Source organism: Poecile atricapillus, chromosome 6 (assembly GCF_030490865.1).
Source record: "Poecile atricapillus isolate bPoeAtr1 chromosome 6, bPoeAtr1.hap1, whole genome shotgun sequence".
Lineage (NCBI taxonomy): Eukaryota > Metazoa > Chordata > Aves > Passeriformes > Paridae > Poecile > Poecile atricapillus.
This window is the reverse complement of record NC_081254.1, coordinates 35,796,011-35,822,888: the sequence shown is the minus strand read 5'-3', so window position 1 is coordinate 35,822,888 and position 26,878 is coordinate 35,796,011. Positions and strand designations below refer to the sequence as shown.

General features: G+C 44.7%; 1 protein-coding gene across 2 annotated transcripts in view; it reads left to right on the top strand.

The window, feature by feature from the left end:
• The window catches only part of C6H10orf90 (chromosome 6 C10orf90 homolog), a 95,066-nt gene that overhangs the window by 58,960 nt on the left and 9,228 nt on the right, over positions 1-26,878 (top strand). For both annotated transcript variants that reach the window (XM_058841874.1, XM_058841873.1), the window contains exons 2-6: positions 5,780-5,874; positions 8,125-9,166; positions 22,832-23,104; positions 24,968-25,188; positions 26,169-26,364. In XM_058841874.1, the coding sequence (XP_058697857.1) occupies positions 5,824-5,874; positions 8,125-9,166; positions 22,832-23,104; positions 24,968-25,188; positions 26,169-26,364 (1,783 nt within the window). In that variant the 5' untranslated portion in view covers positions 5,780-5,823. The remainder of the gene's footprint in view (positions 1-5,779; positions 5,875-8,124; positions 9,167-22,831; positions 23,105-24,967; positions 25,189-26,168; positions 26,365-26,878) is intronic.

Sequence of the window (26,878 nt, the reverse complement as noted above, 5' to 3'; positions counted from 1 at the left end):
CACCTTGCTTCTAATGGCACGGATAATGAGACATTTATGACTTGTGGCTTTTTGATAACAGACCAGAACTCATTTGTCCCTTCCATGGTGGATCCTGTAATCATCTCTGCAGGCAGCCAGCACAGCTCCAAGGAGTGCAAGCAGGGAGAGATAATTCACTTATCAAATCTCACTTGTAACAGAAGAAAATCCGTCCTGACATCTTAAAAAAAAAACAACAAAAAACAACCAAAGTCTTTTCTATTTTGTTTACACAATGAATCCTGTTCAGGCTGAAATGATTTCAGGCTGTTAGGCTCGCTCTGATTTGAAAGCCTTCCCCACCAAGCTACCTTAAAACACCATCATTTTGTGCCACTGTGTTCAAGTGCATTCTTTTGTGGCAGAGTGCTTGTTTGTGTTGGCTTGGCTTTTTTCATGACAAGAAAGGTTTCAAGGAAAGAGCTGGAGCTTCTTTCCCCTGCTTTGTGCCCACATTGCTGTCTGACCCCTGTTGTCAGGATGTGCAGGTGACTTTTATAAGTTCAGCAAAGATGTTTCAAGAGGCCTGAGGGACCGTCCCTCTGTCATCCTCTCTCGATGAGCACATCCCATGTGGTTTTTAGGTGTGTTTGAGCTCTCAGGATGGCATCCTGTTGAAAATCATAAAAATTGTAAGCAATTGTAAAAAATGTAAGCATCCTGGTAAAAATTCCTGACCGGCCTTACACCAAGGCTGCTAAATGTCAAATCCTGCAGGGATTATCAGTGTAACCCCTCCCCTCTTCCTTGAATTTAGCATCACTTCTGGAGGCTCAGGAGAATGTTTGTGAAGGACAAGAGAAGTTGTGGCTGCCCCTGGATCCCTGGATCCAGGTTGGACAGCTCTTGGAGCATCCTGGGATAGTGGAAGGTGCCCCTGCCCATGATCTTCAGGTCCCTTCCAACCCAAACCATTCCATGTGCCTGTGCCAAGGATTTCTGGAGATGCAGCACTCTCCACTTGCAACTAAACAGAGCATTTTTTGCTATTAATTTATGCTATTAAATTCCCTATAAATCAATTTGACATCAGCAAGGACTCTGATAAAAGGTGGAATTTTCAGCATTCACGTCTCTACTTTTCACACCAGGAATGTGAACTTTAGCTTGGCTGCTCAGTTTTATTTTAGATGACACCAGGCTGTGCAGTTTTATGATATCCTTTCTTTATGACACATGAAGAAGACCAGAAGACATGGGTTTGGTTCCGGTGTTCGTTCCAGCTTGGCTTTCATCTCCGATGTATCCGTTAAGTCCGGATGGATTTTTTTTGGATGACTCACCTTGGATCTGAAGAAGCAAATGATGATCTCTCCCAGCCCTTACTGAGCAGGAATCTTTAATGATGACACTTCTTTTTCCTCGAGGCTTCCGCAGGTATTTGAATTAGAAAAAGCCACAAGGAAATTTAAACAGTTTTAAGGTTTAAACAGAGTCAAGTATAAATTACTTCCTCCAGTAAGAATAAGATGCAGAAGGAAGAAAAAGCCTTAAAAAAAATGTTTTAAGTGAGACACTGTGTTAGCAGAGTGATTGCTCTGGTAGCTGACCCTGCAGCTAAGCCACCTCTGTCCTTTAGCTCCCAGGTGCTAAGTGGGGAATTTGGGGAATTTTGGGGAATTTTTGAGTGCTGTAGGGATCCTGCTGCCATGGACATGGGTGGGAGCCCAACTCCCCACACCAGACTCATGGATGTTGAGCTAAGATCAACAAATAAGGTAAATTTTTTGTAAAGTGGAGAAGTTTTCTTTTTTTCCAAGCAGTGTGTGTGTTCTGCAGTGCTGTTTGTTGGTGTTTTCAGGGAAGCACTGGAGCTTCCTGCAGGCTCCAGGAGTTCACTGTGAGGTGATGCCGGTGGCTCAGAGGGGACAGGGGATGTGGTCAGTGCAGAGCAAGCAGGACTTGGAGCAGAACAAGGGAGGCCAGAAGTGCTGACACACATTTGAGATTTGTCAGCATGTGAACAGTGACTAAAATATGCAACTTTCCTGACAAAAGCCGGGGATGAGGCCAGGGCCAGTGGTCTAAAGTCATTCCAGCTCTGCCTGGTGTCACTCTGGGTGTCAATCATAGAATGTCTGAAGTGGGAAAAGCTCTCTAAGATCGAGTCCAACCATTCCCTCTGCACTTCCAAGGTCACCCCTAACCCACGTCCCCAAGTACCACATCCACAAGATTTCTGAACACTTCCAGGGGTGGGGATAGTGCTACTTTCCCAGGCAGCCTGTTCCAATTCTTGAAAACTCTTTTGGTGAAGGATTTTTCCCAATATCCCCCCGAGCCTGCCCTGGCCCAGCCTGAGGCCATTCCCTCTCCTCCTGTCCCTGTTCCCTGGGAGCAGATCCCAAATCCCCCCGGCTGTCCCCTCCTGCCAGGGACTTGTGCAGAGCCAGAAATTCCCCCTGAGCCTCCTTTGCTCCAGCCTGAGCCCCTTCCCAGCTCCTCAGGAGTTCTCCAGCCCCTTCCCAGCTCCCTCAGGAATTCTCCAGCCCTTTCCCAGCTCCCTCAGGAATTCTCCAGCCCCTTCCCATCTCCCTCAGGAATTCTCCAGCCCCTTCCCAGCTCCCTCAGGAATTCTCCAGCCCTTTCCCAGCTCTGTTCCCTTCCCTGGCCACGCTCCAGCCCCTCTATGTCCTTGTCACATCTGGTTTGTCATCAGTGTCCCCCAGCCTGGCAAAGACCTGAAACCAGCATTTTCCACGGTTTTCACGTGAGTCCCAAGTTCTGCACAAAACCTGAGCTGGCTCCGTGTGGGGCTGTCCTGGGCCTGCCAAACATTCCCGGGCCGTGGTTCCTCAGCAGCACCCTCATCTTTGCCATCGATCTGGGCTTCAGCAGCTGATTTACAAGTACATCTTCTCTGAACCATTATCTGAGGCAGCTGCCAGTTGGCCCGAGGCAGGATCCAGGCACTCGAGACTGGGGGAATCGGTTCCAGCTGCACTCCGTAATTAGGAAAACCCTGGGCTGCAGCCGGATGTCCAGATGCCTTGCCAAGGAGTGCAGCATTTGCTTCAACAAACAGGATTTGTGAGGGGAGAAAATGAAAAAGAGTGAAGATGTCATAGGACAGAGGTCATGGGCCAGCAGTTGCTCCTCTGCTCCTCATAGCATCTCCCATTTTTAAGCCGGAGTGGTGGGAAGGGAAGATCTGGAGAGGTTAAACCGACCCTCGGGATTTCAGCTGGAAGAGAGATAAGTTTCTCCTTTTCCCCACAGAGATGGAAAGTACTTGAAATGCCATTTCTTTCATGCTTTCGCACCAGGGAAAAAGTGAACTTTGCATTTTGTTGTGCAGCAAGGGTTCCAGGGCGATGTGTTTTGTCAGCAGTGAGAATTTGAATGCTCGGCGTGTGACACATCTCAGCTAAAGCCTTGTGCTCCCTGTAGTGCCTTCATTGCAAACACAGATTCAAGCTCTTTTTAAAGGTTTGCTGGTTGTTTTTTTTGCTTGTTCTCTTAACATGAATTAACAAATGTGAAGCTTCCAATGACAGATTTAATAATACCATGATAAATGCCAGTGCTTTTGCCACCAATGCCATTTAATCTGTCTCAGCAAATACATTGCCAAAAGTTTGAGTGTTTTCCAGCTGTAGGATTCCTATAGCAATATGAGAATGTCCTTGCATGAGATAGGGTACAAACAGCAATGCAAAACTCCACTGTGGATGATGGAGCAAAGAAAAGAAATACATCTTCTTCTTCTTCCCTTGATTCTTCCTGCCTCTCCTGCTCCATAAACAGCTACTTTTTAAGGTTAGATAGGCAAGAATTTACCAATCTATTCCAAGGGATCTGTGGGATATTGGAAGGTTCCACCTACAGATTATTGCTAATCTCGTGAGGTTCCTTGGATAAAAATTATTTACTTATTATGTGCAATCCGCAGTGTGGACTTTCACAACTTGTTCTTCTTTGACCCTGTATTCCGCAGTTTTCCTCTGGTGCTGGAAATGCATTTGAATGAAATTCATGGAGGAATGAACCTGTTGGATCTGATTTATCCCTGGCCTGTCTCTGGATTTCCTTGTGCACCAGTTGACATTCAGAAGTTGATGATCTCCTGTTGTAGTTTCCTCCTTTATCTAACTGTGGGGTTCTTACTGCAAAGCATTTCAGAAAAATATTGATAACTTAGTGGAAGTTGTCGCTTTAATTACATAGGGGTTTTTTATCAAATTTCTATTAATATCTTAATCCAAGAATTTCTTCTTTACCCCTCTCTGCAGGTTATTCCCTATTTAGTAATTTTAAAAAATAAATAAGAGCACAGGTGGCTGCTCTTCACCATGAAGGTGCCCACGTGTAATTCACCACATCACTGATACACTGAAAATAACCTTTCCATGAGGCTTCCCCAGCAGCAGAGGAGGATTCTGTCCCTTGATGCTCCTCACAGCACCACGACAGGGTGAGGAGCTGCCTCCAAGGGCGTCTCACCCGTGTTTGGTGCCAGCAGTTTCCAGTGCTACACCAGGTTCCCTGCCTTGCACTGACTGCAGCCCAGCATTATTCCTTTGCCAAGAACCACGGAGTGAGCCCTCTGCTCTGGCTGTTTTCTGGATTCTGGTTTTCCCCACTCTGTGGCTAAGGAGTCCAGCTGTTTGCTCCGTGGCTCTGGACTCTCTGTTGCTCAATGACAAAAACAAACCTCTTCCTTCATGCCTGCCAGGGATGTACATGGTGGCACTGACACCTTGGAGTTATGCTAGGGAAGTATAAAGTATAGTTTAGTGTACCTTATTAAAACAAAAAGCTCATCAAACACCCTCTAAATGCCGTGATGGGACTATAGATTTCTTGATTGATAAATCTGATATATCTGATATTTCCTCCTCTTCTCCTTCACCCAAGGAGATGAATTCTGTTGTGGTGGGCATGGTTTAATAAATTCCTCAAGTAGAGCTGATTTATATTCCTTTGTTAATATAATGTAACACATAAACTGAAATTCTGCTTAGCAAAAAATTTTCTCCTGTGGCAGCCTGCCTGGGTGGAAGAAAAATAATACAAAAGGTCTTACCAGTGATGTGACATGTTGCTGTAAAACAACAGCCAGGAACATCAAGAGATTTCAGTCCAAGTGGAGAATTTCTGAAAATTAATTTTGGATGCTTAATACAAACTAGAAAGTAACGTAATTTCTGGCAAAGCAGCTGACAGCAGACGTAATGCATCAGTGCAATAGCCCAGACTGTGTTAAATGGAAATTAGCTCCATGTAAAAAGCTGCAGGGACAGAACAGTGCTCACACAAAACAACCCGTGACAAAAGCTGAGGTTGAGGTGCTGGTGGAACAGTTCTCACTGAACTGGGAATGTTGTGATGGAACAGAATTTGTGGATGTGATTTGGAATCACTGCAGTTCTTTAACTGTGAAGGTGACTCAGTGGCAGTGGGCTGTCTGTGCTCCCCGTTCTGCAGAGAGCACAAAAGGGGGGATTTGTTGAAATCCACATTTCCCAGCTTCCCCAGTCCCTCCACAGTCGTGCCTGAAGCCATGGAAATCAAAAGCAGAGCCAGTGAAGCTTTGGATGGGCCCTGGACACAGTGTGGGACTGCCCAAATCCTGGCAGCAGGATCCCAGGGGTGTTCTGAGAGCCTCCTCTGTGGAGGAGGAGAAACAGATCCCAGGGCAATCAGATCGTTGCCAGGACTCTTTCCCTCCTGCTGCACTCCATTTAAAAGCACATTTTCTAACTCATCTCCTCCAGAACACTGACAATAACATTCCTTTCTCTGTGTTTTTCCCCAGGGGTGACACAAAAGCGCTGGGGCCCTGATGGTCAGAGGACATGCATGGGCCTTCAGCGGGAGAGTGGTGTGCAGGGAAAATCGAGCCTTACCAAGGTAAAATAAATAAATTGTGTTTGGGGAGCAGTCAGCAGAATGCAGGAGGGTTTAAAAAACAATCACAGATTGCTGAGCAGTATGTTTGGACTTGGTTTTGTTTAGCTAAGCTTAGCTTAGGCAGCAGAAAAGCCAAATAAAATGATGGTTAAGTGTTGGTGAGGGGAAAAAAAATTGCATTGCTGGGGAAAAGAAGTTGTAAGAAACCCTCATGAGACTAAATCAAGAAATATCCCAAATATCAGTACACTCTGCCTGATATGTCCTCAGGATAAAGCCTGAGGTTTTCAGCTCAACACAATTACTTTGGATATGTGTGTGTGTGTGTGTGTGTGTGTGTATTTTTTTCACAAGATGCAGCGACGCTTGAAAGCTCCAAACAAGCACAGGATCAGCTGGGCAAACCTGAAAGATCTATTTCTTTTCTAAAGATTGGGAGGAGGAAATAATACATATTTTCAACAGAAAAAGGGAAAAGTAAATAATTTAAAATATTGGTGCATGAGTTTGTAGCTAATCAGGAGTGTTTCTGACATGCCTTTGGACTCATGCAGGATGTCTCCATCTGTGCAGCCCTCAACAGAAGAAATAAATGTCAAATTAACTACTGGAGCATGAGAGATGTATCCAAAATAAAGTCTCTCAAGGAACATTCTTCTTTGGTGCCCTGTAGAAATCTGGGGGAAGTTGAGAGTTTTGGAAGGCATGCAAAGGTCTTAAACCTGGAGGTAGAAGTAAATGAAGTGAAGAAAATATGAGGCAAATGTTGTTACAAACCATGAAAGAAACAGAGGAGGAAGAAAATGCTTTCCCTGAGGCTGTGAAATTATTGAATTGTCCAAACCACAGGCAGCTGGTTTAAAGAGTTGATAAAATTTATCTGGCATTTCACCTCGTTAATAAACTCTTGATCTACCTCTGCCCATTTGGGTTCCCAAGAGGCTCCTTCCCAAGTGATAGAAAGGAACTGTTTCTGGTGATGTTTTCCTGCACAGAGGAGGAACACAGGGATGGTTTCATAGGAGCTCAGAATCACGGAGTGGTTTGAGTTGGATGGGTCCTTAAAGATCCCCATGGGCTTTGGTGTGGTGTCACCCCTGCCCTGGGAAGGGTGACAGGGAGGTTGTAGCGCTGTCACCCTCACAGTCCTCCTGGAGGAAGGACAATATCGTGTTTTTTGAAGCCCTTGTTGAGTCCTGGAGTTGAATATCCATTGATAGAGACACTCAGCTAGGACTGGGGTGAATTCCCAACAAGCAGGAGTCGGTGGCACCTAAACACAGAATGGGCTAATCCTCAGATTCTGCATGCCAGTTCAGTGTTGTGCTTGTTTTGGTTTTTCTCTATGAGGATCAAGAGAACACAGGGCAGGAGCAATCTAATCAGTCAATTTACAGCAGCAATGAGATTGGGCCAGATGCTTTTATTGCACAGGACTTATGGGCCCAGCAGGGTAGATAATAATAGCAGGAGCCTTTAAACTCAGGTCTACTCTTTGTCAGAGAGCTGGAACATAAAAGCACCTCCTTTGTCACCTCAAGGGAGGTAAGGTGTGGTCTGTCAAGATGAATGTTTCCTGTCATGGATGGAAAAATTAATCTGGGCCACTGTCAGTCTCTGGCCACTGTCAATCAATCTTGTACATATGTGTTTAAACATCACTGACAGGTGTCACCAAGGAATCATAACAAAGAGGGAATAATTCATTAAAATAATACCTGAAGCCTTTGTGAGTAACTGCATCATTTTTTGGGGGAGTTCTTCATGCCTACAACCAGTGAGGTTGTAAAGCTGTCATGTCCCTGGTGCACACATGTCCTTTGCAGCATGTGATGTCACAGGCCAGTGATCCATAATATACTTAAATGCATTTTAAAGTCCAGCAGGTCATCATGAAAGAGGAGTTTATAGTCTGAAAATGGCAACTGTCTTTGCCATGTCCACTTTTAAACACCCACCGATCCCATCCGTGGGGATGAGTTGAATACTCAAAATAATATTATGGAATAAAAGTTTTAAATTTTAATATTTTTTCCTTTACTAGAGTGATAAAGTTTTCATTGAAGCCTCCCAGACAATTCAGAGCTGATTTCAAGAGTGTGCATTTTTAAATGACAAAAAAGTTATTATGAATAGAAAGTTAACAAGAGATCTTGAACAAAACTGTCTGCTTTGATAGATGGTGGATGAGAAACAGTTGCACACAGGATGATGGAGTGTGGTGATAACCGGGATTCTTTTCATCTGCAGGAATCTCTGCCTTCCCAAAACACAGCATTGATTTCACCAGTAATCATTGCAGTGATTGATGAGGATAAATCCAGAGGAAACCATCCCTCTCTGCCTATGCAGGTCCTGATCCCCCAGCCCAGAGCGTGTCTCACAAAGCCATCATTGCCTAACCACGGCTCAGCCGTCGTTAGCAGAACATTTTTGGTGCTTCCCAGCCGATTAGAGATTCAGGCATCCTCAGAAGACACCATGTCACCAACGGACTCTCCCAGTCCAAGGCAGTGTCCAAGGCAGCAGAAAGGCTTTGCCTCCATCACTGTCACAGCCAGGCGTGTCCCTGTGGGTTCTGGGGACCTGGCACATGGCGCTGGGGCTGGCCAAGAGCCCAACGCCGTGTCCCCCACGTCCAGCAAAGTCCCTGCTGTCCTTGAGCGCTGGCCTCCCCCAGCCAACGCAAACCAACCTCCTTCATTAGCTGAAGAACCCCAAAAGCAGCTTTTTGACCCTGGAATCAAGGAGGATGGTGTGGGTCTTCAAAGCAGTGATGGGAAGGAGAAAATGTCACCTTCATTCACCTCCCGTGTCCAGCTCCAGGTGTCTCAGCCGTGTCCAAACACCATCTATTATTTAGACAAGTCACTCAATGTGTGCATTGACCAACCTCGAGTTAAATGCCAAAAAATTTATAGATCCACGTTGTCCTTGAGCCTGAAGTGCAGTTTGTCCGGATTAACAGCAGATGGAGTAGATGGCATAGCTAATGGAGAGCCCATGGAGGAGAGAGCTCCAAGGAAGCTCCCTGGAGCAAACCGGGCTTCGCTCAGATCACACCTGAGCACAGACTTCACGGGAAATAATGTCATTAGGGAGGAGAAAACAAAGGAAGAACATTTGGGCAGTAAATACCCTTTGCAAAGTGTCTTTGCCTCAGGACTTCCAGCATTTGTGGAGATTCCCAGAGGACCTCACAAGGCAGCAGCCACAAAGGAGGAGGATGAGCAGCCTGGCAGCCACCACAGTGTGTTTTCCCTCCAAATCCCCAGATCGAGCAATGAGGCAGGTAAGTCATTTCCATAAACCTCAGGCTGGTGGAGCAGAGGTTCAGGCTGGAGCAGCCCCACCACAGTGGTTCTGTGAGAGCAGATAACAGCAATCCTTGCTTCTGCAGAGGCTCAGGGAGTTAGAGCACAACCCAGAGGTTTCCAGCTCTAGCACTGCCATGAATATTTGCCATGCTAGTGATGCGTGCTGCTCATCAGCTGGGAGAGAAAAATCCCCCTGTGTTTTCTGCATTAAACCTCTTTTTTTAACCGTTCATAACAGTATTTTTTTATTATTCTCCCAGCAACCTGCAAGTGCTTATCCCCTGAAAATAATTAGGTTTATCTTTGAATAAGGACTGAATTTCAAGGTGTGAAATTAAGAAGGAGATGACTGCGCTGAGCTTGGTTTTGTGCTCCTTGCAATTAAAAATGATCTTGTTTTCAGCTTTTATTTAGAAGGCTACAGTAATAAGCCCAGGCTTTTATACCTAATGGAACCAGGTAAAAGGTTTGCAAATCTTGAACACATTTGTTTCCAACCTTTCCAATCATTTTACAGACATAAAATGTTCTTTGCAGCGTTGCTCCTGGGGGAGGGAGAGGGAGCCCTGGGGATTGCCTCCTGCCAGAGTGGTGCAGCTCCTGCTGCACTGGGATTTTCCAGCACACTTGGATAACCACAGCTGAGTTTATTGCCTTTCCATCCAAGGTGGATGCGAAGATTGTCGATGAGTGGAGTCTGTCTTTTACCAAAAGCACAAAGATTAAACTTACCCCCTCTATATCCTGCAGCCTTGGGCTACATTTAATTGCAATTATCCTGTTCTTATATGGCCCTTTTGATGTAAGGGTCAGTGCATGAACATGAGCCACTTCCTAAGGTTCCTTTGTACCTCCATCCCCGCAGTGTGCGAGTGGAAGGAAACAGAAAGATGAGAAGCCTCACGCTGCCTCCAGGGCTGGGCAAGGTGCAAACTCCTTGCAGTCTCTGCTGCTCTCCCTTTCCCATGCCTGAAATCAATGGAATTGTTCCTGCAGGGGCAGAGCCTGAGATAAAATATTCCTCTGTTTTCCTAAGCATAATCCAGGCTGTGTGGTGTTGGAGGGGAGAAGGCACAGTGGGGAGCAGGAGAGGGAAGATGCCAACCAGTGCTAAGGGGTTTGGGATAGAATTATAAAGGGATGGCACCAAAAAATGAAACATTTCATTGCATATATCCTGATTTTAAATATCAGGGAACATCACTTCATGGGGAGCATTATTATTGCAGGCTTTGTTCAACACCATCTGAGGTTTCTCTGTGATAAACCAGATTTAAAACTGAGCTTTCCCTGGGCTTAGTGATGCCATGGTGGCATGGAAGAACCACTTTTACTAGAAATAATTAGAAAGTGAATTGTGAGGCTGCTCTTGGTTCCATAATTCCATTGGAAGGAGGAAATCAGTGAAGTAAGGAGCTGAGAAGTACTGGTTTGTGATAAAGGACTTCCACCATTTGTGTACACAAGACTATAGGTGTAAATAAACATGGGAAGTGTTACCTTTTTAACTGCTTCCACCTTTTGTGTGGGCCATAATGTAGAAGGTAAAGATACACATTTCTCTTGCTGAGACCCTTTGTAATGTGTAAGGAGATGTTTATCAGCTTACTACAACTTTCCTGTGTGAAATTTGTATAAACAACCAGAATAATGCTCCAAAGCCACAGCCTTTCTCAGCAGGATCATCCAAGTAATGAGCCATTAAATGGGACAAATCGCAGAAACCTGGTAAAATGCATGGGACATCCACACTGGTCCTTAAAATGAGAGGGAATTGTGTGATTTTAACCTGGGAGAAATGAAAAAACTGAGTCCTTTTTACTTCTGGAATGGGTGAAGTGAGGAGAAGTATTGGTATGAGATTATCAATCACAAAATCATTGAAGTTTGAAAAGATCTTTAAGATCATCCAGTCAAACCAGTCCCCAGCACTGCCAAGGCCAGCAGTGACCCATGTCCCCAAGTGCCACATCCAAAGGGCCTTTAAATCCCTCTAGGACTGGACAACCCTTTTGGAGAAGAACTTTTATCCCATTCTAGATTCCCAGTTCTTTTGGATATTTTCTCCTCTGCTGTTTACTAATTCAAACCCGTTCCCGTTAAGCTTTGCTCTGCTCCATGTTTATGCAATGAAATGTTTGTGAAATGAAGTGTTTAAAAAGAAGGGAGAAGCAGCAAAGAAGGGACAGGGAACAAGTTTTGCCACAGTGTTCATGTTTTAACAGTTATCTTATGGATGAGGTAACTGCGGAGAGCACTTTGTCCATTACATTTCTGATGACCCAGAAAGTTGGAGTTTATATTGGTTTGCAGCTGTAGGCAAGAGCTTCCTGCCAGCAGAAATACAAGTGGTAATAACATCACTATGCTGAAAAAAAAAAAAAACAGAAAAAAAGAAAAATTACTTTCAAGGCTACACTTCTCTGTATGGAATCTGTAAATGCCTTTTCCAGGATGTATAGGTTGCTTTATTAGGATCTGAGTTGGAATGAACACCCAAATACTTCTCTGCTTTACAGGTGCTGGGTTTGCTGTTTCCTATAGGCCCAGTTGAGTCATGGCCTCTTTGGAGTGTCTTTTTCCTAATCTTTTGTGTGACTTCACTGCAGCCATGATGACTCTTACTTACTGTATTACTCATATTATTTCACATCCAAATCCAACTGTTCAAGAGTTGGCTTTACATGGACCTGGATAATTTAATCTAAGGCCCTTCTTTCAGCAAGAGGCTGGGCCAGGTAATTTCCAGAGTTATATATTTCCACCATGTGCCACATATGAAAAGGATGCTTTGGGATTATTAATGAAATGTAAATCTTGGGCTCTGCTCGTGGATGGGAATTACACTTGGAAATCCAAATCTCTGGGACTCAGAGTTCAAAGCCATGGTTCATGCTAGAGCATCCCAAGGATGGAATATGATATTTCCCCACTGTGGACTGTATCTTCTATTGGCTCCAGTGCTTTGGGTCTTTACTTCCATTATCTGGCAAGAAATTGGATTGTAAGTGCTGGAAAATCCATGTTATACATGAAGTCAGACTTGAACCGTGGGAGGACCGAGATGTGGGACAGAGCTGTGTTTATTTTTAGTGAGTGGCCAACATTTCCATCCCTTGGGCAGCTGCAGGAACGTGTGAAGGGTCCCACTGGGGGCCCCATGAGGCACCCACCTCAGAGATATGGCCAAGGGCCAGCCCAGGCCAAGCTCCACGAGGTCCCTGTCACGGGTGATCGATGTGCATCACCCTGCCTTTGGTCACGGCTTTTAACAAGCTGTCAGAACTTGCTAACGCTGCTTTTCAGGCAATGCTGCAATTTCCTTTCCTGTCTGCAGCTGATGTCTCATAAATACAAGGTAAGTTAGAAATGAAAAGATTAGTCTTGTTTCTGCTGAAGACAGGAACATTTTTAATCTTAATTTCTCACCTACCTTTCATGAAGAATATATTCCCCACGAATATCTAGTTCTCCATCCATCTTTCACTATCTATTACCTACTGGGCTCTAGGCTGAATCATTAAAAAGGAGAAAAAGAAGAAAATGGGACAATTTTAAATTATTTTTGACCTCTTGATTAAACAATATCATCACTTTTCTAGGGAAGGTTATAAATGCCAACATTTAAACTTATCCATTTGAGCTTAGATAATAGTAAACTTCATCATGCCTGAGCGCCTTCACACATCTCAGCTGTTTTCTAAACCAAAATATTTCCTGCTCACCTCTACACTTTTATTCATGTTTTGTTGTCATACCCAAAACTGATGTGGAGAGATATTAAGGAATAACAGCTGAGGTGGAGAGTGAATCCAGTCTGGATGGTGGGTGCTGGATTCCACTGCCCTGAGATGAGGGGCAGATGTGCAAGGAGGGTAGGAGGAGATGACAAAAGGGGAAATTGTGAATCCCACCCAATTGTGGGAAATTGTGAATGAAAGCCACCCAAAATTAGAGACATCAGGGTTAGAGGATAATCATCAGCCATAGTGTGGCCATAAGAGCAGGGCAGTGATAATCCCTTCATCCTGGGGTCAATCTTGGACAAGAGAGACATTGAGGGGCTGGAGTGTGTCCAGGGAAGGGAACGGAGCTGGGAAGGGGCTCAGGCTGGAGCAAAGGAGGCTCAGGGGGAATTTCTGGCTCTGCACAAGTCCCTGGCAGGAGGGGACAGCCGGGGGGATTTGGGATCTTCTCGCAGGGAACAGGGACAGGAGGAGAGGGAACGGCCTCAGGCTGGGCCAGGGGTGATGTACTTTGGATACTGGGGAAAATTCCTTCATGGAAAGTTTGTCCAGCCCTGGCACAGCTGCCCAGGGCAGCGGTAGAGTCCCCAATCCTTAGAGGTTTTCAAAAGCCATGTGCATGTGGCACTTGGGGACATGGGTCAGTGGTGGCCTTGGCAGTGCTGGAAGAATTGTTGGGCCCAAGAAATGCAAAGGTCTTTTCCAGCCTGACGGATTCCACGGTTCCGTGCTGGAGTCAGCAGCGGGAGGTGATGACGCACAATGGCGTGGCTGTGATGAACGTGCTCAGCACAGCCCCTGGGAGATGTCCTGGGGTGTCCAGGGAAGCACTCCCAACATTCCTTTCTCAGAGTTCACAGATGAAAAGCTTGGGAGAGGAAGGACAGCAGTGAACAGGACACATCAGAGACTCAGTAATGTAGCTGCTTGTACCTTTTCCCAAAGAGCGTGGCAGGTGATTTGAAAGCGTAATTTGCTTAATTAAAACAACCGAAAGCAGCAAGTGGAGGAAACTGAGATGGGATCTGGGCTTTGGGTGTGTTGAATGGCCCCAGATGATTACAGACCTATTTTTCCTTCTTGAACATATTTATTAACATGTGCTGGAGTCAGCAGCACGTTCTTAATCTGTAAATAACTAGACTTCAATTTGTTTGAACATTTATTTTAATTTTTTTATGCATGTATGTATATTCCTACCCATACTGGAGTAAAATCAGAACAGCTGGTGCTGTGGTACTTTGATAAGATGCTACCTGCAAAGCAAAAATATATTTTTGTTTTATATACACACTGAAGTGCTCCAGATATTTGAGACATTTATGTATCAAGAAAACATTGTGGGTCACCCTTAAACTAATATATCAGCCTGGTAATCAGAATGGGCTAACCAGGAAATCTGAAGGCTATAAGTAATATTTACTTTCATTAATTAAGTAGTATTTGAAATGCTATGATGAAGGAATGTGGCCCATCTGGTGTTCTCACCTCATCTTCTGTTTATGGGAAAGTGACCATGCAAAGCCAGAGTACAAGATTTTTATGTGTGTAAATATATATACACACATATATACATGAACAAGATATAATTAGAGGAAAGCAGTTCCTGACAATATGGAATTTATTGTATAGAAACTTGAGCAGCTCCAGCTGATGCTAATTAACTCTCCACCCTGCAAATGTGTGCAGCAGAATTGATGGTGAAGACAGGAGGAATATGAAATATGGCACAGGAGATTTTACTTTAGCTTGCACCTGCTAAGCACAAGGAGCCAAATCTTCAGCTGATGTCAACCAACTGAAATCTCTGCCTGCAGAGGAGTGACACTGATTTACACCAGCCAGGAATCTGACTTGGCATTATGGACACAGCAGCTGGTGCTGACTTGTTAAGAACAAAGGACCACATGCCAAAAAGCCCATTAAAAAGAGCTCCTTTGATGTCTCACTTCATCTGGGATAAATTTAAAATGGAGGAGGCTGTCAATTTTCCTTAGTCTAGACATTCTGTGTCATTGGGTCCGGGTTACTCTGATGTGTGACCTTCATGTGCTGCATCCCCAGAAAATGAGGATTCAATCATTTCAGGTGTTGAAAACTCAAGTGAGGAGCTGGCAATCCTGTTACAGGTGACTCTGGAAGATGCTGCCAGCCTTTGAGACAGACCCCACCCTGTGTGATGGGCCAGAGCAGTTGCCTCTCTTTATCTTGGAGCTTTTTAATTCCTCTGTAGAAGGAAGGGGACGCCTGTTCATTCCTGGAGGGTCCTGTTGCATTTTTGGGGTACCAGCTCTTCAGCTTTGCTCTCTGTCTCTGCTGCCTTCGCCATCATCTGGTGGGACAAAGGGTGTAGGAGAAGGAAGGGATCAGCAGGAGGGGTATTCTTTGATATTCCACTCCTTTAAACTATTTATTTATGAAATCAGAAGGCAGATGTGGTGACCTTCTGTCCCACCATATGGAGGCAAGGCTACCCATGGACACTGTGGGCAATGCTGTCAGCAAGGGAAAAGGGCGATGCTCAGGGCTGTGTGAGCCAAAGCTGGATTTCAGTGACAGCGCTGTGATGTCACTGTGGCCCTGGCTGAGATCATTTTCCTGATCTGATTCCTGATCCTGATCTAGAACCAGTCTTTCTTTATCAATTTCTCTGTGGTTTAAGGCAACGAGCAGACAGGCATGGTTGGATTTTCTTGGGGTTTGCTCATTTCTTTGGAGTTTTCTTGTGGATGTTTTTGTTTGATTTTGTGTATTTAAGGGCATGATCATAAAATAATTTGCCTGGAGTTGAAGTTTCCTTCAGGAAATGCCTTTTGAGGATTAAAGGCTCAACTTTCTGTTATGGGACAGAACAGCAATGAAGCTGTGGGTAGAAAGGCCATGGTTTCTCTAGAAGACAGAAGGATGTCTGCCCTGTTCCTGATGATACAGAACACATTTTCATGAGTGAAACTTACAAATTAGACTTTCCCAAAGGTATTCATGTTGTCTGAAGATCCAAGTTAAAGTTCAGCATATGAAAACTGGGAGTTTGATTCTTCCACTCTTTTCCATTTTGGATTCCATGATCTAAAGGTCTTTTCCAGCCTACACCATTCTATGATTCTGTGATTCGGTGACATTTCTATCTTGAGCTGTCACAGTTGGTAGGAATGTGAGACAATTTGAAGTGAAATACTGGAGGGCACAAGTCACTCGTTAGCACTCCGGGCAAGCAGAGGTGGCAATACCAGAATCATTAAAATAATGATTAAAAGAGATGGGCTCTGTGGATTCAGTGACTGCATTATGCCACTGGAGTAAAGAGCCTCATTTTCCCCTAATTCACACTTGGTTTAAACTAGGAACGACTCTTGTACAGTCTGTGAAATGAACACTTGGCTCAGCCTGGCTGCGGTAAATTATCAGAAAGCGCTGAACTAGGTGCCTTGGACATGATGAGAATTCCAAGTGGTCCATGCCTTTTTTACCCTGCAAATCACCATTTAAGTGTTCTGAATCATCCTGAACTTTTTTTTTTTTTTTTTCAAGTCACACTGCATCAGATTACTCCTTGAGTCACTACAATAGCGTCTGATAGCTTCTAGCATGACATCCTGGAAATGCAAACATGGATTTCTAACTCGGAGGTTTTGGGTTTGTGGCTGTTACAGGGAATATCTCAAAAGTACAACAGTAAATATTCTTTCCTTTCATCCTCTCCCAGCTCATAGGAGGGAAAAGGAAAAAATGTTAGTAAAATATACAAACACTGTAGTCGAGCAGCTGGATATTGGGAGCTCACTGGTGCGAGCAGTCACCTCAAATCGTGTGGGTGGGTTGGTTATTAGATGCCCACTAAAATATTCTGCTGCAATTATACCCTCTCATGATTCCGAGTGCAAGGTGATGTCCTGCAGGTGCCAGGCAGGAATGTTTCCTTCTCGCAGAATCACAGGATCATTAAGGTTGGAAAAAGCTCTCCAAGATCACCAAGTCCAGCACCACCATGTCAGCTAAACCATATCACCAAGTGCCACATCTCCTACGCTTTGGAACGTTTCCAGGGATGCTGACTCCACCTATTTCTGGGATTAACCACTGTCAGCAAACACAATTTTCCTGCTGCCCATCCCCAACCTGCCCTGGTGCAATTGGAGGCTGCTCCATTGCAGGGTTTTGCTGGTGCAGCCACTGCTAACCCTTCTTCCACCAAAGCTCTCTGTGGCAGCCAGACTGGGTGCAGCACCTTGGTCCCCATTCCATTCCCGGAATAATTGGTGTTCCCTTGTTTAACACCAAGGGAGAAGGTCAATTAACTATTTGCAAAGTGCTTTGAGAAAATAAGTTGGCCTTCAGCACGTAGAGGCTGATTGTTAGGGGCTGGTGATTAGCTGGGTTTGGGATTGTTTGCTCTGAAGCCACTACACTAATTTTGCTCAAAGCCTTCTGTAAACAAGCTGTTTCTTGACATTTAGAAGCTTTTCCTACTTAGGACTGATTATAGGTTTGAAGCCTAACAGCTCTTAGGTACACTTTCTGTTTTAAATGATTACAACTTTCTACAGTCAAATATTAGCTTTTGCCAAAAGAAAGCCTCTTCTTTCTGAGAAATGTGGCCACAGCTGTCAATGTGGTTAAAAAAAAAAAACCAACAACCCAAAAGAGGTAGCTAGGAAAAAGAGAAGGTTTTTGTTAGAGATAATTTTTTAATCTAGACTGTTAACTTGGGGTGTTATTGATACAGCTGAGATAATTAAGCTTTATCCCTGCCAGGCAGGGCTGTTTGAAGAAGCATTAATACAGGTGCAATGGCACATTCATTGGGAGGAATGGGCTGGCTGAGCCTCTCTCTTCAAGCCAGCAAAGTTACCTTGACTTTGGATCTTGACAGCTCTGAGAATGGAGCTGAGGAGAGGGCCCAGCCCTTTTTCTCAGGATCCATTCCCAGGTTTTCATTGAGAGTTGAATCGAGACCTCATTAAACATCTCATTTTGAACAGGGAGCGTGGGCAGGGCTACATTACCAGGAGCTCAGGTAGTTTCCATGGATGTTAATGTTGAGCAGCAGCTGATGCTGCCTCTTGCAAATGAATCATTTGAGAAGCATCAGGAGGCAGTTTGGGACAAAAGTCTCATTGCTGGTCAGCAGGAATTTCAGTCAAAACGTGAATTTCGTGGCACCCCTGGTGGACTGCAGCTCGTTGACCGATTACAAGTGATGCCTTTTCCTCGGCAGCGATCTGAAAAATAAATCCTCTGTCCTATCTTGCATCCCTTGACAAACCCTGGCATAACTAATAACGCTGTCATGGCTCTCAATGTTTCCATTTCTCTGGGTTAGCAGGCTGTTGAGATGATGTGCTCTGTTTGCTCACATCTAAGATTGCATGGCTCAGCTGTGCCAACCCTTGATTCATGATAAGGGATGAGCCATCAGTCTTTGTCAGAGGCTGGAGTCTTGCTTGGGATTATGGATGGCTGCTTGAGGCACGTGTGAGTCTTTACAACTGGGCCTAAATCTTGAAGGAGGCAGAAGTTTCTTACATTTAAGGAATGTTAATTCCTGCTCCTCTCTGCTTGGGGTACTGGCAGCATCAGCTCCCAGCACGGAGGTCCAGGAGAGCTCAGCAGCTCAGGATGTGGTGCTTTTATTAAATTAAAACAAAGCCCCCAGCAGATGGTCTGTAATGTAAAGCTGCCTCCAGTGCTGGTGGCTGATCTCATTAGGGACACCCAGGGAATCCACTCTGAGTGTCCCCTCCCCAGCCACCTCTCGGGCTGACCTGGTGGCCGGGGAGGATTTGCAGCCCTGCCTCTGCTAAAATGAACTTTGGCCAGTTTCAAAGAAGCACTTTGTGACAAATCATCAGAAATCCACACTGGAACACTGGGGAGAGTGTTATATGCAAGGATGAAAAGCTGAATTATCCTGCTGTAAAGTGAAATGGGGGACAAAAAAGCAGTAACAATGGAAGAGGGGATGTTTGCCTGGATTGTGTGTGTCTCAAGGAAAGGCAAGTTTAACCTTGCTGTTTAACTGCTGTAATGCAGGGTCACTTCCCGTTAGCAAAACCCCCTGAAGGGAGAGAGGGGGAAATGTAAAAAGATACTTTACAGTAAAACAATATACTTATTTTACTCCAAGATCAAGGATTCTTTTCTTTTTTTTTTTTTTTTAAAGGACCTTTTGAAAACCTACCCTTGGTTTTACAGAATATTTTTAACTCCTCCAATATTGTATGGTTTTCACTAAGTCATAATTTAAAAATGGAGCTGTTGTCATCTTTCTTGCACTGGGCAAAAATGACTCTTCTCCAGATGTAATTATGACTTTGTTCCTTAAATTTGCTTCTATGAGCAGCTGAACTTTTACAACTACAATCTCTACTGGCTGAATTTTTAATGGAGCCATTCTGCTTGCTGTTTCTTTGAGTTTTGCTCTCCCATATCTCCCAAAGCATTACACTTGCATGTCTTTGTTCATTAGTTTTAAAGCTTTTCCTCAGCTGGGATAATAGAAAAAACACCTATTTCTGGTCATCCAGTTGCAATTCTGGCTATTCTCAGTGGGGCATATATATTTCAAGTTGGGTTGGTGGGGATTTAGATATACAATTCCAGATAGTCTTAATGAGAGTAACAGTCCTAATTCCCCACACAGAATATTAAAAACTGGTCCAGGGTGTACAGAGTGAAATGCTGTGATCTTACCTTTAAGTACCTTTGCCTTGTTCTCTTTTTTTTTATTATTCCTAAATATCATTTGCATCTGCGTTTGTTAAAGTAACTGAGAGCTGCTTTGAGGAGGAGGGAGCTGATTTTTGGAGCCCCTGTCTGGTTTGCTTTGCTCTGTTTTCCCGAGGACTGGCTGCACCTGGGTGCACCTTTGAAAGGGAAAGGTTAATTCAAGAGGGAGCTGGAAGAAAGACTTTAGCAAATTGACTCTGTTCTTATTCTGATTGCTTTCGGTGTTAGACAAGAAAAAGACACACCTCTTTTATTGCCTTAATTAACTACCACAAAAAAAACCCAAAAAAACAAACCCCACCATACTGTGAATCTAATAAGGATTAAGATTTAGTTAGAATATTAGAACCAGATCCACAAAGACATTTTTCATGCAGGAAGGACGTGTTGCTTTTATTCTTGAGTTTCATCAGGAATCGTGGGGATTTTCAAATTCTTTCTCAAGGCAACCTTTTATCATAAAATGTTAACAAGCACCCATCCCCTTTTTCTAATTTTAGGCCTCAAACAAAAAAAATAGTTTTGTTCATTAATTTATTTTCCTTTTCCCCTAATCCACATCCTCACAGGGATCCCCCAGGCCTTGCTGGGAAGATTCCACTGGTGGTGTTTCTTTTAGCAGGGAAGTGGTGCTCGAAGGGGAGCTTTTCTCCATTTGCACAACGTGTAAGAAATTTCCTGGAGTTTAATTGTCCATTCTTGAAGGTTGCTGTACTTACACTTGGAAGCCAATATCCATGGAGAGCTAGTCTGGTAGTTAGGAGTAAATGGAGTGTGAATACTCCAGGCAGCTCTTCTTTCTTGTGCTCAGATCAATATTCTGAGTTAGAGAGGAGATGTGACTTGGAGCCTTCTCCTGCCCTCACTCTGCTCTCCACTGTTTCACCCTCCTCCCCTACAGCCCACTTTGACCCCCCTGATGATTCCTGCTGATTTTGGGGAGCCCAGCAGCAGCAAATGGCCCCTCCTGGGGACACAGCATCGGCTTGAGCAATTTGACAGTGAAGCTGTTTGGCTTCACAACACACATTTGCTGCACAGACCATTTCTAGATATGAAGGCAAATTATCTCCCACTGTGATGCTGCCATGGATGAGCAGAAACTCTTTCCTCCTTTCCTCTCCTCTTCTCTGTTTACTGCTGGCCAGTAAACTATTTTAATTTAAAAGGTGATTTAATGAGATAATCTGTTTTCCATTCAGGTTCTTCCTGTGGCTTAGCTCCCCACTTTTCCCCCTCTATCCATCTGATTTCTTGGCTGCCTGAGTGAAAGGACTTTCTCCCCTGCTGCTCTGCAGTTACTCAGTGCTACCTGCTGCTTTCTTCATCTTCTCCTACCCCACTGCTCGTTCCTCCCACAGCCACCCTTGGAGCCCATGACCCCATTCACCTGTCCCTGTGTTTTTCCCCCTCTCTGTGCCATATTTGTGTGACTGCAGGAATGGGATTGGTCAGGGAATGAAGGAACAGGTCTTTGGATATGCATGAGCTCTGAGGGGATGCACAGAATTGAGTCTGTCCAGTTTCTTGAGAGAATTTGCATCAAAACTATTTCCATCTGAGAAAAGAGCTTGGTTGTGACAAAAGATAAGGGAAATATTTGCAATTTATGAAAAGCACAGAGAAAAATAAGTTCTGACAGAGAGCAGGAAAGCTTGGATGCTGTCCCAGAGTTTGGGAGCTCTGTGTGCACCTCCTTGCTTTGACCAGTTTTGTAAGGCTGTGAAATTGCTTTGGATGGGGTTCATCTCAATGAATTTAATTAAGAACGAGGTTTGTTTTCTTCTGTTTGTGCTGATCTTCAGGGATCCCTCACTGGAGGATGCCCTGAGGAGCTGACTCCTTCTCACTGTATGGGCAGTTTCAGAGAGGAGCTCGAGATGTTATGGTTGGAATCGATGATCTCAGAGGGCTTTGCCAACCTAAACAATTCTGGATTCTGTGCTCCAAGCTCTGATCTACAAGGAAAGGGGAAAACAGTAAATGCTGTATCTTAATACCTCTGATTTCCTCAGAAATACTGGATACTCAAAAAGAGACATCAGCCAGTCAGGTCACTAAAATGCATAGAGATCATCATTTTGTGGAAAAGAATATTTCTTATCTACTGTGAGTGGATTAAGGATTGGGAAAGTGAACTGAGAACTTCCCACAGGACAGGATCTGATTTTAGTGAGTGACTTTGAGATAAGGAAGTGTCAAACACAGAATCACAGAAACACAGAATCATTTAGGTTAGAAAAACCTTTCAGGATCGAGTCCAGCCATCACCCCAGCACTGCCAAACCCATCACTACCCCGTGTCCCCAGCTGCCACATCCACAAATTCTTTAAATCCCTGCAGTGCCATCTCACCCTTTGTCATGAACTGGCTCAAAGGAGAAAAACACTTCTAATCTTCACTCTGTCCTTAACCAAGACTTGGGAAAGAGTCAGCAGAGAAGGAACTGTGTCAAATCTGCTTTTAAAAAAGACAAGAAAGATGACGGAATCTTTACAAGGGTGTGGAGTGACAGGACAAGAGGAATGAATGGCTTCCCAGTGCCAGAGGGCAGGGCTGGATGGGATTTTGGGCAGGAATTGTTCCTGGCAGGGTGGGCAGGCCCTGGCACAGGTGCCCAGAGCAGCTGGGGCTGCCCCTGGATCCCTGGCAGTGCCCAAGGCCAGGCTGGACATTGGGGCTGGAGCTCCTGGGACAGGGGAAGGTGTCCCTGCCATGGCTGGGGTGGAACTGGATGATCTTTAAGATACATTTTGATGGAAGTGTTCCAGGATTTTAGGATTTAAAATTGTTTAAAACCTCATCAAAATCATTGTGATGGAATCAGTGGCGGCTGTGATGAAAACCAAGGCCTAAAATGTTTTGGGATGAAGGTTTTAACCCCTTTCCAGTGGAGTGCTTGCCTCAGAAGCATCTCCCATCCCCAACATTTCCAGGGCCCCATTTTGGCTCTGTGCAAAGTCATAGCAGGAACCAGCACCCAAAAGGCCCAACTTGTGAAACGTTTTGCCATGAAAGTTTTTGATGAGAAGGGCTCAGTAGGGCTCAGCCCCGACAACTTCAGGATCCTGCCACGCCAGTAAAAGTTACATGGATTAGATGGCTGAGAAAAAATAAAAATTCCCATGTTATAGGATCTGGGATTGTGATTCTGCTCTTCACAGGAACACCGATGCTGTTGGGAAGCAGGAAGAGGAGCAGCACAACAGCCCCTGGCTCCCCCCCAGATGCAACCTCCAGAGAAACCATTGCTGCTGCTACTGATGGCTCATCCAGCAGGGCAGATCCCTCCAAAGACACCTCCAAATCCAAAGAGATCCAAGCACAGGGTGTCCTGAAACCAAAAATGTTTATCTCCAGCAGCACATGCAGCATAAAGGCGTCATCGAGAGTCCTCCGGGAAGAAAACGTTCACGGGCAAAAGCAGCTCCTAAAAAGTAAGGTACAAATCCTACTGTGGTTGTCAGGAATATGGTTTCAATAATAAGATGAGATCAGTCTCAAAGAATAAAAAAAAAAAAAGTGAAATAATGGAAAGTCAGGGCATTTTTGTCCAGCTTTAAGTGCTGAGCGTGAGTCATCTGGTGAGAGATCAATCAGCTGATCTGACTGTATACATTGCTATGGTTAATAGAAAACAAGATTAAAATGACCAAGATAGGCTTAGATTCCTCAGAAAATCTTGAAAAAACATTAAAATTGCAGAGTCAAGCAGCCCCAGCCTAACCAAGTAATGCCAGTAGTGAGGTTATTTTTACAACCTTGTTCTGATACCTTTTTTTACTCCTTCAACCTTTTTTTTTTTTTTTGACACAACAACCTGAACTATGATTATTAACAAGATTTCAGCATGTAAAACATAATTTCTTTGGGTTCAGTAGTGCCTAAATTTCCAACATTTAGTCTCACAGCTAAAATGCAGATGACACCAGCAGCTGTATTCACGCACCAGGTATTTTTGGAGAAGACAACTGAGATTAATTTGGGTTTAGTATCGATATGTTTGTGAGAAACTTATTCCTTAAAAATATTGTAATGGTCATAGAAGCTTTTTTCCTTACAGCTGTTTTTCCTGAGGGGGATTTTTTGCAGGCAGGCAGGCAAAATTTGTCAACATTGAGCATAAAGTTATTGAATGTCACACATTTTGAAACCTAAATGCTGTTTTCAGTGCCTGAAGTTAAATCATGGCATTCCCCTAAATGGAAGTGACTTTGTTTCACAAAAGTGAAGCATCCACTGAGATCTGGCAAAGCCCAACTTAATCCACACCTCTGTAAACCTGGCTTAGGGAGGAATTTAATTTCATGTTCACAGGTTTCAAGGTTTATTCCAAAATGTTGGTGAGAGCAGTGTTAGGGAGGAAATACAGTTCAGGCTTTTATAAGGCAAATGTACCCAACACAGATCTTTTTAATATGTTTTTTAAGTACAATATAATATGTACAATATGTCATAAAGAGGAAAATATTTTAAGTTTATTGTAACCAAAAATTGAAATAAAACAGTAACGGGCTTTATTCCCAGTTATTTAGGTCTAGAAATCAAATTATTTGGCAAGGATGGAGCACTCCAGTGTGACTTTTCAAATAGTTCATATGGAGCCCTTCCGAAGTTCCTTTGTTATTTTGGATTCGTTCTGTCCTCTGAATGAGAATCTGATTTTTGAGCACACAGCCTCTTTTGGTCCTAATTTGTGCAGGGAGTATCAGTCAGTGAGCATTAAAACTTAATTATAAGCATAGAATATAATCTCTTTTTCTCAATGTGAATCAACAACTTTCATAATAATGCCCTACAATGGACAATAACCTTTTGTTGATTATTTTTTTTTATGGAGTCTTTCCACTGGCTAATGGATCTGTAGGAATGACAGAGAGCAAACTGGATTAAAAAACAAAGGAAAAAAACCAACCAGTGGTGCTGGTGAAAGGGAAATGAATTGTCACTAAAGCCCATAAAAATCTGGTATTTTTTTACAGAAAATGGGAATGAACTCCAACTGCAGGTCACAGCAAGACATCCCTGGCTTTCCATGGGGCAAATTTTGGGAAGCACCAGCAAAGGGAGTGTCTGAGAGCTTTAATTGCTTTAATTGCTTTAATAACATAAGAGACACTCGGGGTGTCTCAGGGCAGGGAGGTGCAGCCACCATTAGATCTGATCTCTTCTGCCTAATGAGGCCTATTAATAACAGCCTGGATTTCTTATCTCAGGAATCGCCCTCTCTGTCTAATGAGGTGGAGAACCCAATAAAAAATTAGCCAGGCACTCCTAATGAACTTTTCAATCTCTCCAAGGCCATTCTGGGTTCCTTGCTCCGAGGGACAGAACAAAGGAGCTCGAGGCACAGGACGAGCGGGAGCGGCGCAGGAGGGTGACACTGTCCAGGGTGACACTGTCCAGGGTGACACTGCCCAGGGCCAGCTCTCCAGATGTCACCTGGGACAAAAACCTGCTCACCTGGCCAGAATCCACCTCCCAGCTGGAGAAAACTCCAGCAGCCCCATGGACACTGCGGGTGAAGCATTGTTTTTTTGTCTTTTCCCCTTTTTTCTTGCTTATTTTTATTTCTTTTTCCCTTTTCTCCCCCTTTCCCCCATGGCTGGTGTTTGCTTCCTGGGAACTTGTTAAGGGCAGAAGTTCACATTCCTTGATTTTTTCCCTTTCCAGTGAAGTTTTGGCAGTTTGCATCCACTGCCAAAACTTGCTTGGTTGTCCAAGCTCTCTCTTTTGAGTCCCAGCTGCTGTTCCTGTGGGGGGAATTGTTAAGAATTTGGGAATTTGCAAATTCCCAGTTTCCCAAGTGCCTGGCACTTCCAGCACCAGCTGTAGGTGTGGACATGGCCCAGGTTGGTACCAGGCTCCAGCAGCAGATGCACTTTGCTGCCTTTTCCTGCAGCACATGTTGCAGACCCATCTCTGCTCCTTTCCTCTGTCCTAAGACATTCCTAAATGTTGAAGCAGCCTTTGACTGGGAAGTGTTTTCTTTCTGGATCAGCCACGGAGAGATCTGACAGTCTAAATAAACAGGAAATTTTGTGAACTGTCAGTGACGAGTTACTTCAGTGATGGGGTGAGAAAAGGAAACAGGCAAAACATCAAGAACTTGAATTTGGATGTAAAAATACGTAATTTGAAACATATAAATGTATAAACTTGACAGGACAAGGGGGAATGGCTTCCCATTGCCAGAGGGTAATGGGATTTTGGGCAGGAATTGTTCCTGGCAGGGTGGGCAGGCCCTGGCACAGGTACCCAGAGCAGCTGGGGCTGCCCCTGGATCCCTGGCAGTGCCCAAGGCCAGGCTGGACATTGGGGCTGGAGCAGCTGGGACAGGGGAAGGTGTCCCTGCCATGGCAGGTGATGGGATGAGCTTTAAAGTCCTTTCCAACTCATTTCATCACTTCAATGTTCTCTTACTGAGCTCAGCCCAATGCCCATCACACCTTTTCCTTCCTTTGAATGGTGTGAGAATAAAGCAGGCTCTGTCTCCTGCAGGAAGCCCTCGAGATCCACAACCCTCAGTTCATCTCCCGCTCCCAGAAGAGGCTGAAGAGGCTGGAGCTGATGGTGCAGCTGAGGAGGGCCCAGCAGAGGGAGGCTCCTCCAGGCACCCCCCGAGCGCTCCCTCGCAAGCTCCCCACATCCACATCCAGCAAAAAGAAGCAATTCACCATCCCTGACCCTCTCAGTGGTGAGTTGTGACCAGCAGCAGGCCCGTGGCTGCCTTTGAAATCCTGGATGGAATTTCCATATTAAATTTGAGAAGCAGCAAGAGAGCTGCTGCTCCTGGTTTCCTCTCCAGATGCTCCTTGGCAGAAATCCCCAGCAGCTCAGAGCTGGGGGTGAGGATGAGGAGCTCCCTGTGCTCTGTGGCAGAAATCCCCAGCAGCTCAGAGCTGGGGGTGAGGATGAGGAGCTCCCTGTGCTCTGTGGCAGAAATCCCCAGCAGCTCAGAGCTGGGGATGAGGATGAGGAGCTCCCTGTGCTCTGTGGCAGCTGGGAGAGAGCTCCTTGGGGATGGTTTGTCACTGTCACTTGCAGTCGTGCTCTTCAGCACGGTGCACTTGCTGCTGTTGTGGGGGTGATGGCAATAAATGACATTTCATTCATTCCCAGCTCACAGAATGATCAGTTTGGGGACAGAGGAAGGAGGCAGATGGGATTTGGGAAAGGAGCCCCAGCTCCAGGTGTGGATTTGCCACTTT